General features: G+C 52.5%; 1 protein-coding gene across 1 annotated transcript in view; it reads right to left on the bottom strand.

The window, feature by feature from the left end:
* The window catches only part of BAIAP2L2 (BAR/IMD domain containing adaptor protein 2 like 2), a 27,398-nt gene extending 11,493 nt beyond the window's left edge, over window positions 1–15,905 (bottom strand). Inside the window, exons 1-7 of the mRNA XM_024761509.1 lie at window positions 15,731–15,905; window positions 14,560–14,635; window positions 13,759–13,845; window positions 13,214–13,275; window positions 4,289–4,360; window positions 3,949–4,065; window positions 3,059–3,205 (exon numbers count right to left, since the gene is read on the bottom strand). Coding sequence (XP_024617277.1) covers window positions 3,059–3,205; window positions 3,949–4,065; window positions 4,289–4,360; window positions 13,214–13,275; window positions 13,759–13,845; window positions 14,560–14,635; window positions 15,731–15,781 — 612 coding nt within the window. The 5' untranslated portion in view covers window positions 15,782–15,905. The remainder of the gene's footprint in view (window positions 1–3,058; window positions 3,206–3,948; window positions 4,066–4,288; window positions 4,361–13,213; window positions 13,276–13,758; window positions 13,846–14,559; window positions 14,636–15,730) is intronic.
* Window positions 15,906–16,806: the final 901 nt, after the last annotated feature.

Here is a 16,806-nt window from a genome sequence, read left to right on the forward strand (position 1 = left end):
AGAGGATGGCTTCTTTAGAGGATGGCAAAGGTAATGATGCTCCTTTCTTCAGGCAAACACGGTCTGCACCAGTATGTTCAGCTTGGAGAGCAGAGCATAGCTCTACTCTCAGCCAGGCTTCCTTGTGCAGTACACAACCTGTACAACCTTCCCTAGAAGCCCTGTCTGCTGTGGTTCTCCACATGAGAGGCTGAGTGACAGCTGATGCTTGCAAAAGGAAGACCTGGGGCAGAGTGGGGTCCCACTGGGTAGAGATTGCTCCATTCTCCTGCCCCCCCCCCACATTTGCCAGCACCACTGCCTGAGCCCTCGCAGTTCAACTCAACCCAGAGTGGGAACAGGACCATGAGGAGGCAAAGGAGAGAAACAAGGCACTTAGTGGAGGACCCAGTGGTCAGCAAGGAGAACACAGCAAACCACCCTGGCAGCTGAGAGGAGGGAGTGACAAGCTTAACAAGGACTTGATAAGGGTACTTACTGCAAAACAAAGACCTTCTTACCCAGACAAAGCATGATGTTAAGATTTAAAATTGAACAGATGAACAGTCCGGGGTGGGATAGGGAGGGTGGGAGGGAGACGCAAGAGGGAGGAGATATGGGAACATATGTATATATATAGCTGATTCACTTTGCTATAAAGCAGAACCTAACACACCATTGTAAAGCAATTATACTCCAATAAAGATGTTAAAAAAAAAAGAGAGAGAGAGGACAGTCCTGTTGAGAACAGAATCAGACGCTTGCAGATCAAGGAGGAGAAACATCTCAAAATACTGAGCAAGAGGAAATGAAATAGACATGGTGGGGGAGAAGATGGTCATAGATGTGGAGGCTCAAATGACTGGAGTTCCAGCAAGAGAAAAGGTAATGATGGCAGAGAGATGATAATTAAAGAAACAGAAGAGGAAATAGCTCCCCAGACCTGAAGAAAGACTTGAGCCTGCAGGCTGAAGGGCCACCGACAGGCGCTCATCTAGGTGGTACCGGGACAAGTCCCTGAGTCGCAAGGACACAAAGAAAATCTCGAAACATCCATAGAGAAAGAGCCTGTTACTTAAAAGGGAAAGCAGACAGACCAGCACTTGACTTAGCATCTACAACACCGAGCACTAGAAAACAGGGGCAAATCATCTTGGACCATGAGAAAAAAAAGGCTGCAGCTCCTTCAACCAGTCAATATGCCCTCACCCGCAGGGTAAAAGTGAGACGTTTGCAGAGATGCAAGGATTCCGACAGTGTATATGCAGAAAACACTCCTGCAAGTTCTCCAGCCATGCCAATTAATCAAAACAGAAACCTCAAGACAGTGGAAGGTGAAAAGGATTGAAAAGTGGTAAGCATTGTATCTGATCCTATGTGTGGTGAAATGTTAGTGGACGATGGTGGTGCACTGGCCGTGGTAATACATGTATCTAAGTACGGATCCTTGAAATAGAAGGGCCATGGTGCAAAGAAGTGACTAGTGAGGGTCTGGAACTAAAAGTCCTTAAGTTTCTTGGCAAAACCAAGAGGTGGTGGTTTGGAAGGATGAGAAGAGGAGTACAGACTTTACAAGCCTCATCTTAGAGCATCAGGGAGGGCAGGAAAATCCTTCTCAAGGTCTCCCCTTATGGGGTGAGGGAAGCAAAGGACCAAGTAGTGTGTGTGTGTGGGGGTGGGCATTATTTTTTGAAAAACATGATAGACAAATATATATGATGATGAGGGTCACAGAGTGAGGTCACCATGAGCAGAGATGAAAAGAACAATAGGCTTTCCAAAATAATAAACGGGAGAAGGATGTGGAATTAAATAAATTAAATGACTCTCAGCTAAAATTGGGGTAGGGGCAGGCCTGTAGGGGGAGCTCACATACCCTGCTACGTAGCCTCAATTATTCCAAGAAGGAAGAGAAGCAAGCCCACATCTCCCACAGGAAGTTGGTGCCTACTTTGTTATTCAGCAGCAGAAGAAAACTTCTCCCCCAACCCCCACCCCTGTGACAGCCCAGCCAATCAGACTGTAGCAGCCCAACCAATGAGAAACCTCCATACTTTGGACTCCCAGCTTCCTCCAATGGACTCTTTGGTTATTACAGCCCCTCCCAACTCCTCTCGTTTCCCCATAAAACAAGCTGTCAGTCCCTGTTCTCTGGATTTGCGCGTGGTCTGCCATACTTCAGGTAACTTGAGTTGCAGTTCCTCTGACTGTTCCTGAATAAGCTTGCTTTTGCTGGTAGAATAACTGGCTATTATATTGTTAAAGTTGACAGAGGAATGTATATTTTATCAAACTGATGAGAACAAGAATGGGAGAAAAAGAGGAAACGACAAAGTAAATACAGTTAACTCAAGTTATCCAGAAAGAATAGGGCAGGTATATCAGTTGTTCGGTTAAACGGGAATGAACTGAATTCTCCTAGTGGAAGACATAGACTGTCAGACTGGTCAAAAGTCAAAACTGAGCTATATCTTTGTAACATAAAACACTTAAAGATAAGAAAAGAGAAAGTAGGAAGGGCAATATTAATGTCAAAGTGGAATTAAAAGTATCAGACTGGATTATGAGATATATACATAAATGGCAATATTTACAGAGAAGGTGTAATAGTCAAGTCATAAACCCCACAGCACTAAACAACATGGCAGCTAAATGCAGAAAGCAAAATCCACTAGAAATACAATAGTCCAGCAGATCAGACAAAGCAAGACCATAGAAGATTTAAATACCATGAGAAAATTCATAGACAGTAATTGAATAAACCTATGAGTTAATGATTTTGTGAATAGTGAGTATATGTAAACAGGAATGAAAAAAATAAATGGTCCATACATGAATGAATAAATGCAGGAATTAGTGAATGTGAGAATTTTAAAAAATCATGACAATAAATGAATGAATATGTGATGATACGGATAAAGAAATAGATGGAGAGAGTAAATAAGTAAAATAAATATCTCCAGGGTGGAAGGAAAGAAGGGAATGGGGAGGAAGGGAGGGGAATTCCCACGCACAGCCAGCTCACAGAGAGCACAGCCCCCAGAAGGCTTCATTTAGCTGTCCCCCAGCCCCAGCTCACCCGGCCAAAAAACTGCAGGAAGGTGTTGGAAAGCAGAAGGTGCTTCTCAGCCAGGAAGCGGTAGCGCCGCTTCTCTTCCAGCTCAGCTGCCCGCTGACTCTCAGACACGAAGGCCTGCATCTGTGCATGCAGCCGGTTCACGCTCTCCTGGGGGAAAAGGGGATTCTGGCTGGAGGCAGGGGGTGTGTCCCTCATCCCACTCCCACGAGTGCCAGCTGTCTGAAGCCTCTCTCTCCTTCCTGAACCAGCCACCTCCTCTCGGAAGCCTCCCCTGAGCACCCAGCCTGCCCTCGCTTCTGGGCCTGCCCTCTGGCCCGGGCACTTCTCCCAGGTAGGACTGGTGTCGGAGCCATCCTTCTGGCACAGGGCCGAGCACAGAAGTGAGAGAGTTGGTTTAATGAAAATGCAAATTAATTGATTAATAACCCCCTACTTGGGAGCGAAGATTTCAAAGAGGAGAGAGATGAGCTTATTAAAGGAGCCAGAAGAGGAGGCAGGAAAGGAGATAGAGGTCTTGGAGGCAGAGGCCAAGGATGGGGCCCTGAGCTGGGGAGGAGGGGCTGGCCTTAGCCAGGGGGCAGGAGGGAGGGGGAGGGGGGCGGGGCTGCTGGTGGATTCTGAGGGCCTCAGGTTTTCTCAACGAAGTAGGAGAAGCAAGGAGGCCAGGGGAGTGTGGGGAGGGCCAGGCAGCGACAGGACAAGGAGCGGCGCTGAGGGTGTCCCTGAGACAGTGATGCCCACCCGCCAGGGGCTGGCTGACCTCTCCAGCTATGCTTGCCACACAGGGTGGGGCAGGACACGCTCCTGGAGTTGGGCCGGTGCTGGGTGGGAGAGCTCCAGCGGGTGTTGGGGGTCCCCTCGGAGCCCCGTGTCGCCCCCAGCCCCTGCACCTTCATCTCTCGTGCATTCTTGTCCCTCTTGCGCTCCATACGCCACAGCTGGGACATGCACTTCTCCAGGTTGGCGGCTCGGTGGCGGTACTCCATCTCGTAGTGCTGGCGGCTGTCCTTGGATGGGGTGGAGAGAGGAGGGAGACCCCCGTGTCAAAGAGCTCAAGGCACCTGGCTTATGGGCCAGAGTACTGGACAGGGGCAGGGACTCAGCTGGGAACATGTATAACCTGGGGCCAGTCAATGCCCAGCACTGGCCTCAGTGTGCCCATCCCTCAAAAGGGGAGAGACGGTCCTGCTGGTGATGGGCTGTGGGGCCAGGATGCGTGGCCAGACTCACTTTGATGAACTGCATGTCCAGCTTGGTGTTCTTCTCCATGTGCTGCAGCAGGTCTCCGTGGAATGTCTGCACCTGTGTGGAGTGCAGGGTGGGGGTGATCAGGGCGGCCCTATCATCCCCAGGCCCCAGAGTTCCTTGCACTGCTCACTCCAATACATTGCCCACTGCATTCCTAACACACCAGGCACCTCGCCAATCATCAGAGAGATGGGTAAAACAAGAGCACCTATTTGGATGGAGGATTAAATGGTTAAACATACAAAACATTTAGTGCAGTCCCTGGCTTGAAACACATCCTCCATAAATGTGTCGACATCTTCCGGTTCTTAGTCTCAGTCTGTGCCTTGATTATGCCTGGAATTTCCTACCAGTCTTCAAATACCAGCTTCGCTGCCCCCTCTGCTGGGAGGCCCCCCTGACTCCTCAGGCAGAATTCATCGCTCTCTCATTTTGTTTCTGGCATGTGTACAACTTGTTTGTTCATTGTTCGCTCCTCCAGCCATAAGATGGAATTTCTTGCCGGGCCCCTGGTCATAGCCTGTTTGTACGGGCAGCATGAACCAGGTCTGTCCCATCTCTGTGTCCCCAGCACTGTGGGCTGGGCCTGGCCCAGCAAAAGAGCTCACAACTGTTGAGGGCTTCACTGGGGTGGCAGGTTCCCGTGACAGGTGAGAAGGAGGTGGCTGACCACTTGGGTGGCCAGGAGGACCAGGAAGGCTATTGGGCTCAGGCTCAGAAAAGCTTCGTTCTAGCCGTTTTGGTTCTGCCTCCAATTTGCCCTGTAACTTTGGATGAGTTGCTGCCCCTCCCTGGGCCTCAGTTTCCCCATCTTTAATGGGAAAGTTTTGCCCAGATGGTCCCTAAGGTCCAGCCCTAGAACCCAATGAGCTTGATTCTGTGGGCCTTGGTGGCCAGCTGGCATGCTCCCCTGTGTCCCCCATCAGTGCTCCCTGGGTCACTCCCTGTTGTTAAGACATCAGACCTAAATCCTTCCATCTGTACTCTTTGCAAAGAGGAGCATCTCCCATCCTGCTGCCGCCTCTGGGGACACTTCCAACTCTGCTCAGCCTTCTCTGTGTGCCTGGCCTTTCCCCTCAGGAGTCCCTGCTCAAGAACCCTCGGTGGGGGATTTCCCTGGCGGTCCAGTCGTTAAGACTTCGCCTTCCAATGCAGGGCGTTGCAGGTTCGGTCCCTGGTCGGGGAGCTAAGATCCCACGTGCCTCGCGGCCAAAAAACCAAAGCATAAAACAGAAGCAATATTGTAACAAATTCAATAAAGACTTTAAAAACAAAAAAAAGAACCCTGGGTGGATCCTGGCTCCTGCCACAGGGGTCCCCAAGCTGTGCTCTGGGAGCTCTGTCCCTCAGGAAAAGGAATGCTGGTCGTCGGGAAAGACCAGTAAATTATAAAAGTTCTCAGTTTTTCTTCCACAGTTGTTTCTGAAACCTTGCTAACTGCTGGTCTATAAGGGAGCTTGGGTGTGGCCCCCTCAGGACGAGCCGGGCCTTAAACCCCTGAGTGTGGCTGCCAGTGTGTGTTTTGGGGGGTGGCACGGGATCAGTGTTACAAGCCTCTGAGTCCCCATTTCTGCCCCATGGGGGCCCTTTTCTGCTGGATCCAGGCAGTAAGGAAGTGAGCCTTCCTGACCGATACCTGCGGGACCTCCCGGTTCAAGGTTCTGCTCCAACACAGGACATATGTTCCTGAAAACTGCCACATCCTGCCAAATCGCCCAATTAAACAACAGGGCTTATGGAAGATGCAAGATTGGGACTGATGCTCAAAACCCAGGCAACGTGGCAACCAGAGCACTAATAGAGACGGTGAATGGTACCTGGAGAGATGAACTTGAACCACGCCTGAGGCCGCGGAAAATATTAAAAATGCACAAAACCGATAGAATGGACGCACTGGCAACACCTGAATTACTGCAGAGCTGGCTTGTTGAGGTGATTCAGGAGGAGGTGGGGCTGTCATGATGGTGGAAATGGGAGGCTGCGACACCCACCCCAGCTGAGAGCCCCGGGAGGCTGGGAGTGCTTGTCCTCCCCAGGGAGGCCTGGGTGCAGGAGCTCTTTTAAAATGTTCTTAAAATACAGCCTGGGGCTTCCCTGGTGGCACAGTGGTTGAGAGTCCGCCTGCCGATGCAGGGGACACGGGTTTGTGCCCCGGTCCAGGAAGATCCCATATGCCACGGAGCGGCTGGGCCCGTGAGCCATGGCCGCTGAGCCTGCGCGTCCGGAGCCTGTGCTCCGCAACGGGAGAGGCCACAACAGTGAGAGGCCCGCGTACTACAAAAAAAAAAAAAAAAAAAAATACAGCCTGAAGGGCTATTGCTGTCAGTGCAGCAGACAAGCTGGGGGCTTTACCCTTCTTCCTAAATCCTAACTTTCCCCTCCCTTTGCCTAGGAAACCTCACTTATGAACAAGCCACTTCCACGTCATAGGGTACGGCTCCTGCCTCTAGTCGCATAGGGACTATGTCACGCCACGGAAACATGCATTAGAGCAGGACAGGTGGATTGTAATTCTTCTCATTACCAGGGCTTGGCTGTGATCGCCAACAGCATAGAAAACACAGACCCGGGATGCCCCAATCAGACGGGGCCCAGGCATCAGTGGGTTAATGGAAAGTCATTGTCAAGCTCCCGAAGAAATTGATCTAATAAGATGTTGATACTTGAAGAGAACTTTGAACTCTCGCTGTGGGGGAACCACAGGACTGCCTATAACTAGCCGGTGGCTTCTGAAACAACGAAGTCACCAAATCCAGGGCAGGCTGAGGAATTCCCAGCAAGTCAGAACAGAGGCTGCCGTGCCCTGCTCCCCTCCCCCTGGGACACGCTCCATTAGCGGGGTCCTGTGAGCCCCTCAGTACAGAAGCTGAGAGCAGACCCCCTGCTGAGAACATGCACTGCAAGTTCTATGTATCGAGTTATTCCAGTAAATTGAGAAATCCTTTTGCTTTTGATTCAGGAAAATCCCTTTGGAAGAATTGTCTCTCTGGGCTGACCCCAGCTCCTTTCTTCCCATTTGCTCTTGAACACCCTCCTTCAGGCTCCTGCCCCACCACGCCAGAAAGAGTGTTGTTCTCAAAATCACCGAGACGGCACCTCGCTAAGCCCCATGATCAATTCTCAGGACTCACCCAACTTGCCCCTTCATCACCATTGGACACAGTTGGCCACTCGCTCCTCCTGAGACAAGTTCCTCCCTCAGCTTCCAGCCCACCACCCTCTCCTTGTTTTCTTCACACGCCCCAGCTGCCTCTTCTCTGTCCTTTGCTCAGTGTCCCTCATCTCCCTGGTCCCCGAAGGTTGAGTTGCCCCGGGGGCTCAGCCATGGGCCTCTTCCCTTCTCTATCTACACCACTCCCTTGGTGAGCTCATGCAGTCCACTGGCTGATGCCTCCCAGATGTATGTCCCAGCCCAGATCCTTCCCCAAACTCCAGTCTCATCCATATGACAATACGGGCTCCATTCAGCCAAGAGGAAGAGACAAATATTGAAGATAGGCTATGAAGGTCTAACACACAGATAATAAGAGTCCCTGAAGAAGAAACGCAGAGAAAGAGAACAAAAAAATAAAGTCTAAAAATTGTAACTCCAGACAAGTTTCCTGAAATTAAAAAAAGAGAAAGATTTCAAACTACATATTGAAAGAGGATACCACATAACTAAGAATATTGTCCCAGACTGACCAATATCAAGAAATAGTCTGGAAAAGTTACTAGATTTAAGAAAAAGAAAAAAATTGGGCATCTAAGGCAAAAAAAGCAAGTGATTTACAATGGAAGAAATAGATTATCAGACTTTTCAACAGCAACATTCAAGATGAAAGAAAAAGAAAGAAAAGAGAGAAAGAAAGAAAGAAAGAGAAAGAAGGAAGAAAGGAAGGGAGGGAGGAAGGAATGAAATTTGAGCCAAGAATTTTATATCCAGCGAATCTGACTTTCAAGTATAAGGAGAACAAGCTGTTATCTTGGTGTCAGAACTCAGAGAACATTGTTCACACGAGCCCTTCCTGTGGGGACAATCAGAACAAGGCCAAAACGACGAGCAAGACATGGACACGTGGTTTGAGGTGAACATTAAATATGTAGTTACTTGTAAACAAAGATCAATGAGGGTGAAAGGGGAGCAAGCAAGGCGCAGCACCTCTGGGTCCTGACAGTGTAGACAAAGCGCAGCTGCAGATACTCCGTTTTTCACACACTGAAGATTTGTGGCAACTTTACGTCGAGCAAGTCTATCGGTGCCATTTTTCCAGCAGCATTTGCTTACTTTGTGTCTGTGTCACATTTTAGTAATTCTCGCAGTAGCTCGGACTTTTATTATTGTCATAATCTGTTATGGTGGTCTGTGATCAGTGATCTTTGATGTTACTATCGCAAAACATTACGACTTGCAGAAGGCTTACATGATGGTTAGCATTTTTTGGCAATAAAGTACTTTTAAATTAAGGTATGAACATTGTTTTTTGACATAATGTTATTGTACACTTAATAGACTACAGTATAGTGTAGACATAACTTATATCCACTGGGAAACCAAAAAATTTGTGTGACTCTCTTTATTGTGATATTTGCTTTTTTGCAATGGTCTGGAACAGAACCCACAATATCTCCAAAGCATGCCTGTATTTTGAAAGTGGGGAGATGCTGGGGAGAGCAAACGTTAAACAGATTTTAACAGTTCTCAGAAATCATATTGGTGGTGGTAGAATTACTATCATTATTCAGAGACTGTTGTGTATATGTAACATGAGATAAAACAAACGGTAACTATGGGATCTTCTTATTCTTTCATTCTCTGTATCCTTAAGAATCAGGACTTTTTTTTTTTTTTTTTTGGGCTGCGCGGCACGGCTTGCAGGGTCTTAGTTCCCTTACCAGGGATTGAACCCGCACCCATGGCAGCGAAAGCATGGAGTCCTAACCATTGGACCACCAGGGAATTCCCAAGAATTAGGATTCTTGATGTGGAACAAAAGAGATACTGGTGGAATAGGGAAGAGGTTAAGTAAAAATCTAGTGCTGAATCTGAATTGGAAGTATCAGTATGAATTTATGAAGTGTTCTATATATATATTGTCACGTATGTATGTGTACATATATGTTTGTACAAATGTATGTATGTATCTATGTGTGTATGTATCTACGTATATATGTATGTATCTAGGCATATATCTATGTATTTAGGCATATGTAGCATATCTATTATATGCACATGTGTATGTATGTATGTATGTATAGCACTGGCCACTGAAAAAGCCTAGGAGCAACGATCAACCCAATGGACACCCCTAGTGCCCAGACTATGGTCTTGAAATACCACTTTCCACTAAAAGCAAAGAATAAAAACAGGGCTTCATGGGGAGATGGCTGATTGTATGTGCAGAGCAGCAAAGTACCAGATGAGGGCAGAACATCTTGTCAGGCTGGATGGCAAGGAGACTGTCCGAACCATGAGAGTTACGCCAAAGAACTTGTGCGCCAGACTGAAGAGGCTTCTGCTGGTCAAAGCGGGGACATTTTCAACTTCAGTGAAATAATGATGGCAAAGGAGTAAAACACAACAAATATGTTTAGATCTATGAGACTGACTAGATACTAAAAAATATGATACTAAAAAATATTATAGTGATGGTACTAGTAAAAAAAATAAAGCTAACCGGTCACCTTCAGAGGATGGCAGGGAGAAAATTCATGATCTTGGAAGCTGACAAGGCGGGAATAAGCCTTTATCCTGTCTTTCCCATAAGAAGCGTGCCACTGGGTAAAAAATAGCACATAAGAAGAAACGTCTCTTTAGAGAAATATTCCAGTTCACAAGTGAAAGAGCAGAATAACAGCATCTCGTAACTCCCACGTATGAGTGGGTGCGGACACACAGCCTCCATTGCTGTTATCGTCACAAGGCGGCAGGAGCCACAAGCCTCCTGATGGAAGAAGCCAGCACCCACTCTAGTCTTGCCAAACGGATGGAACCTGAGTCTGATCAAGCTTCTGGGTCCAGAGGACAGAGGAACAAGCTGAGCTGCATGAGGATGTTTGGAAAACCAACAGGTCAAAAGGTCCCAGGCCCTTCAACAGATAAATGGTAAGGAAAAGAAAGGGATGGAGGGGGAGCCAGTAGATTAAAAGAGACTCAAAGACATATTTAAAAAGAGAGAGAGGGCTTCCCTGGTGGCTAAGTGGTTGAGAGTCCGCCTGCCGATGCAGGGGTCACGGGTTCGTGCCCCGGTCCGGGAAGATCCCACATGCCGTGGAGCGGCTGGGCCCGTGAGCCATGGCCGCTGAGCCTGTGCGTCCGGACCCTGTGCTCCGCAACTGGAGAGGCCACAGCAGTGAGAGGACCATGTACCGCAAAAAAAAAAAAAAAAAAAGAGAGAGAGAGAGCAAGACAAATGCTAGCATCCAGGGACATACAACTGGGTGATCAATTACGAAGAAACACAAGGCAGTGTCGGACCAGTGGTCCCTTTTGGAAGAAGAGGGGGTCTGTGATTTGATGGGGGCATGTAGAAGGGCTCCAGGAAAGGCTGGCAAAGTTCCTGACCCGGGTGGGAGTTTCAGAGGTGGTTTGCCTTGTAATGATTCATTAAGCTCGAATTTGTTCAGTGACACTTTCTATGCCTGTATTTTAGTTTACAATAAAAAAGCTTTGGTTTTTGAAAACCAAACTTGAGTCAGATCCTGTCATTCCTTTGCTCAATACACTCAGAGGCATGGCCGGAGTTCCGACAATGCCCTCAAGGCCCGGCCCCTTTTGCGGCTGGTCATCTCCACACTGGCCTTCGCTGCCTCCACTCCGGCCACGTGGGCCTCCTCAAGCCTTCCCATGTGCCGATCCCTCTGCCCAGGACACTCTTTTTGCAGGTGTCTCCCACTCACTCCCCACCTCCATCAGGCCTCTTCTCAATGTCACCTTTCTAGTGCCTTTCATCTCGAGCACATCTGTTAAAAATTGCATCCCTCCAATACTTCCTACCCCCCTTCCCTGGTCTATTTTTCTCCATAGCTTATTTTGCATCTAACACATCACATCTGTACTCACTTACTTGTCCTGGGTTTTGTCTGGTTCCCCCTTGGGCAGAGCAGGGGGCTGTATCCCCAGTACCCATAGCAGTACCTGGCACAGGGCAGTAAATAGTTGTCGAATGAATGAGCCCAAGGGGGAGGTGGCCTCTGGTGTGTTCGGCCCAGTATGGCTCTGGCCAAGGGCCCTGCCCTGTTGTCACAGCCAAGACACTGGTACCCAAAGAGGGCAGCTCTCCTTACAGAGCAGGCCTGGGTGACACTCGTCTGCGTCCAGCCCAGGTGTGCCACAGGTGACATGGAGAGCCATCAGACACAAGGACAGGAAGTTGCAGGCTGCCAGCGTGACCCATGCTCTGTAACTCCCCGCCCAAGCCCCAGGAGGTGGCACGGGCTTAGTGCTAAGCCTCAAAGTGCCTAGGAGAGGAACCCAGGGTCCTGGTTTTATCGAGTGTAGTGGATGCACGTTTTCTGCTGGTGAATTTGTTCCCCATTTCAACATGGTTACCAAACTGATGAGTATTTTATGGTGTCCCCAAAGAGTATCCAGACCTCCAGTGGTTTCCCACACACACGTTTGAGAACCGCGCACTTCCACAATTAGTTGAAATTTCCTTCCGAACTTTCCAAGGTTCCTTGCAGCCAGCCCCGCCCACCTTTCCCTCTCTGCCTGCCTCCCATCCCCAGCTCTCTTCTGCCCGATGTCATGCTCTGCACATGCTCAGCCCACGGCAACCTCTGGAAGGTCCTCTCCCTCTGGCCCAGCCCCACTCCCTTTTCAAAGCTTATTCTTTCCTTCCCAGTCAGTGAAGCCCTGCTTGGTGCCAGGTCCCTGTCCCAGGCCCTGGAGTTACAGAGAAGACCGTGTTCCAGCCCTGGCACAGCTTCCAGCCTTGGCAGGGATAGAGATGGGGGTAAATTCTGCTTCTAATGATCATAGCTAAGGTACATAGAAGGCTACAGGTGCCAAGGTCAATAGTTTATACTTATTAATACAATTAATGCTCACAAGAATCCTGCAAGGCAGTTATTATGATTATCTCCATTTCACAGACAGATACACTGAGCCATAGAGGTTAAGTAGCTTGTCCAAGGTCACAAAGCCAGTAACTGGTGGAACTGGGCTTTGAACCCAGGTGCTCTGGCTGCAGAGCTGGTTTTCTTCACCACTACTTGCTAAGAATGGATAGAAGCATCTGTTGAAGTCCAGAGGGAGGAGAGACTGAACTTGCCCAGGAGTCAGGGGAGGCTTCCTGGAGGAGGGGGTGACTGTGCTGGCCAGCAGGGGTGGGGGTGGGTGGGTCCTAGGCTGAGAGAACAGCGTGACAGCAGCCCATGGTGGGGACGCCAGGCGTGTCTGCAGAGGGCAGCTCTTCCGGCTGGCTGGGCTGTGACTGGGGGTGCCAGGGAGGCTGCTGGCTCAGCAGGACCTGGAACCCCTTACCGAGGGGCTGGGTTTAGTTCTGCAGGTGGCAGGGCCGTAGAAGGGTTTTCTCCTAGGTGTGTAAGGTCAGATCACTGGCTGCTCCCTGGGGAGGCAGGTAGGGGCAGGGCCTGATGCACGTGGGGGACGGTCCTTTCGCTTCCGGGCTCCTCCACTCACTCTGGAATCTTGGGCGAGTGGCTAGATCCCTGAGACTCAGTTTCCTCCTCTGTCAAATGGGGATAGAAATGGCACCTGCCTCCCAGGTTGCTGGAGCTTGAACAAGATGTGCAGGTAAATGTGCCCAGCAGAGCTGGGCCCTGGCAGGTGCCCAGAAGGGCAGCCGCAGTTGTCATGTCACTAAAGTCCTCTCTGAGGAAGGGTGTGGAGGCCCTCGTCCCCCATAGAACGCAGCCCACTCTCCCAAGTGACCCCTCCAGGCTGTGGGGTCTGGGACTCACCACCACCTCCAGGTCAGAGTTCAAGTGCCGCTGGGTGTCGGACATCTGCACCAATATCTCACCTGGAGGCACGGAGAGCAGCAGCTTCAGTGCGGGGACCTACCCTGCCCACCCTCTTCCCACCAGCAGCTGTCAGAAGGGCCTGCCCAAGGCTGGATTTGGGGATCAATTTTTAGGGGTTCCCCATACGACTCAGGACCTCTGGCAGCACCTGTCCTAGCCGTGGCAAAGTCCTGCAGGGAGGGGAGCGGAGGGTCCCTGGCTCCAGACAAGAGTCTGGGCTCTGGGCCTTGGGCTGCAAGACCTCTGTCTTTGGGGGGAACTTCCTGGAAGGGCCAGACTGTAAAAGGAACCCTCTCTGGGACCTGAGAATGGGGGGCAAGGCCGGTCCTGGGCCTGAGGGGAGGCACCAGGGAGGCAGGCAGAGGGGGGCCCGGAGCCTGGAACACAGGAGGAGGCCGGGCGGGGGGAGGGGGGCTAGGAGGAGTGTCCCCCAGGCCTAAGAAGATGGGTGGGGGAGATGGAGGGGAAGAGGCGTGCCTCACCCAGAATCTGCGAGGTGGAGCTCTGCAGGGCCTGCTCCCCGATCTTCTGGATGGCGTTGAAGTACACTTCTGCCGCCTCAGACAGAGCTGCGTGGAGAGAGGGACGCGTCCAGCCCCAGATGCCTCCTCCATGTGCCCCTCCCCACTTCTGGAGGCCTCTCCTTCTGGCAGGAGAGAGTGTGGAGGCGATGCCTCGGGCTCTGGTGTAGGTGTGTGTGAGAGGGACGGGGTGCCCTGGGCGGCGTGTGTGGAGAGGGGGCATCGGCCAGAGGAGGGGCGTGGAGGAGGGGGGGTGAAAAAGCGGGGGATGGGCTCTCCCTGCGGGGCAGGGCACAGGGCAGCTGCCCCCAGCACAGGGCCTCGGCCTGTGTCTGTCTGGGAGGGGGCGGGGTGCAGGCATCTGTGTGTGCCCAGGAGGGCGTGGGCGGGTGTGTTGTGAGGCATCTAGTGGGGCTGGGGGTGGCATGGGCTGAGGTCACTGCTGTGAGGGGAGGGATCGGGTGACACTCAGCTCTGGGTGTGTCCCTGGCTTGTCCATCCGGCAGGTGGCTCACAACCCTCTGCTAATTAGCTCTGGGGGTGGGGCAGCGGCTGGGAAATGGGGGAGATGGGAGCTGTTTGCACAGGCGCTGAGCGAGTGGTGAGGTCTGGCTGTAGGTGGCTGGAAGAGGGGCAGGTCAGGGTGCCAGGCTGGGGGTGCAGAGGTGGCCTGGGTATGGCAGTGGGCTCAGTGGCAGCATCAGGGTGACAGAGAAGTGTGTGTCGTTGGGGTTTTGAGAGCCTGCAGGGCCTGGCACTCACCGTGGAAGGCCCGGAGGTAGTTGTTCCCCAGGTACACCAGGTTCTCCAGGGCGGGGTTGAACTGCTCCATGATGCTCTGGAGTCCAAGGGTGGTGGGAGGGTAGAGATGGGGAGAGGAAGACAGAATGATGGGCCTCAGGATCAGGGCACCCCCAACGCCAGTGAGAAGCCTGACTCAGGGGAGCCCGCCTAGAAACCTGGAGTCACCCAGAATTCTGGCTCTCGGCTGCAAGGACCTCAGAGGCCAGGATCCAGACCGGGGTCCCCTTGGCCGGCTCCAGATCACCACCTGCCCAGCAGGAACTTGTGCCTGGAAGGTTCTCCTCCCACTGGCTGAAGCCTGTGGTCTGTCACAGCGCCCAGCTGGGCGTGGCTCAACGCTGCCTTGAGCTCAGCCACCTCAGGGGCAAGGGCAGACCTTGCCCTGCTCAAAGAAGAGCCCCTGGGGAGCAAGGCTGTGGCCGAGTCCCTTGGGCCGCCGCAGGCCATGGCCAGCTGGAGAGCACCCTGTGTAGAGGACTTAGACTTGGGTCTTGATTCAAATCTCAGCAGCCCCTCTTCTTCCCTTGGTGACTTTGAACTAGCTGCTTAGCCTCTCTGGCCTCAGTTTTCTTATCTATCAAATAGGGTGATTATTTTCTACCTCAAAGATAGGGTGTTGTGAGGTTTACATGTTGAAAGGGTCCTGCACACAGTAGGTGCTCAGTAAATGTCTATGGAGACCGCAGCAACCCCCCTGGAGTCGAGTAGGAAGTTTGAGTGAGGGGCTCAGAAACCAGAGAGAGACAGACAGGGAGACACAGAGAGAAAGAGACAAAGAGAGACTCCCCTACCCTGGGGCGGCCAGGTGGCTCTTCGGGCGGGCCCCCTGCTCCCAGCTAAGGCCACCCTGGGCACTGTCCTGGCTCACCCAGTGTTGGGGAGTCTGTCTCAGCAGTCCTGTCACTCACTGGCTGAACCCGTGCTCTGGGAGCCTCAGGTTGGGGCTGGAATGGCCGACTGCCCCCAGGGACCCCCACCCCCATGCCCACTGCTCAGCCCAGCCTGGTTCTAGGCCTTCTTTCCTGGAACAAGCTGCTGCTATGCTCACTCTCTGTCCTCCAGAGCTGGCCGACCTTCAAGCCCTGGGAGCGGGGGCGGCAGCCGGGGCCTGGGCCATGCACACACTCACCTTGTAGATGGCCATGGTGGACCTGTAGAACTGGTCCATCTCGGGGGCCATGGAGTGGGCGCACCCGGGCGCTGAGTAGAAGGCTGGTGGCACTAGCAGGCCTGGGAGCACCGGGGGTCGGTACCCTCCAACGCCCACTGCTCAGCGGGCTGTGAAGGAGGCTGCAGAGCGGGACCCAGAGATGGAGGGCTGGCCAAGGAGGAGGTGGCAGCTTAATTATTCACCAGCCAGGGATGTCAGAATGCGATCTGGGGCGTAACCAGACCCGGTGGGGAAGGCATTCTGTGACGCGGGCGGGTTCGTGTGACCTGCGCTTCAATTATTTACCCCTCTGAGCCGCGGACCGGTGGGCACGCGTGGATGGCCACTCTCCTGGGTCACCCCCTCTTCAAGGAAGAGCCTTTCCCAGGCCAGCAGGGACCCCTAGCTCTGGGGGAACCCTGCCCTCCCACCTGCCTACACTGGACAGTGCCCACCCTATTGGGCTCGAGCTGTGCAGTGACCACCCCCAGACCCTCCCTGCAGGCGGAAGTCACCCACGGCTCGTCACTGTTCTCAGGCCCCCTCTCTACCCTGAGCCCCTCAGACCTGCAGCCCAGGAGCTGAGGCTCCTACGCCCGCTGCCGCCCGCCCAGAGATGGGACAGCACAAACCCTGGAGTCGCACAGACCTGCGGGCACGCTTTGGCCCTGGTCACTTGCTGTGTGACGGTGCCCGAGCCCCCTGCCCTCTCTGGGTCTCATCCCCTCCTCTGGCAAGTGGGGCTCTCCCTCACCCTCCACCGTGGGGCAGGCGGGCCTGGCGGCCGCCTCTGCACACCCTCAGGCTCTGATTTGGGGAGGCCTAAAGAGGAGCGGTGTCCCTGGCCCGCGGAGCCTGGGAACCAGAGCTTCCATCCGTCTGCGTGGGCACAGGCAGGTGACAGCCAAGGCTGAAGGTCAAGGCTGAGGGGGGCTGGCGGGGGTGGGGCACTCACACCACAGTGCACACAACACAGGCAAACCAGAACTGAACCATTTATTTCACAGCTCGGGGCAGTCCCTGGAGCCCCCCCCCCCCCCCCCTAATCTACTTTT

This window comes from Neophocaena asiaeorientalis, unplaced genomic scaffold (genome assembly GCF_003031525.2).
Source record: "Neophocaena asiaeorientalis asiaeorientalis breed wild unplaced genomic scaffold, Neophocaena_asiaeorientalis_V1.1 scaffold473, whole genome shotgun sequence".
NCBI lineage: Eukaryota > Metazoa > Chordata > Mammalia > Artiodactyla > Phocoenidae > Neophocaena > Neophocaena asiaeorientalis.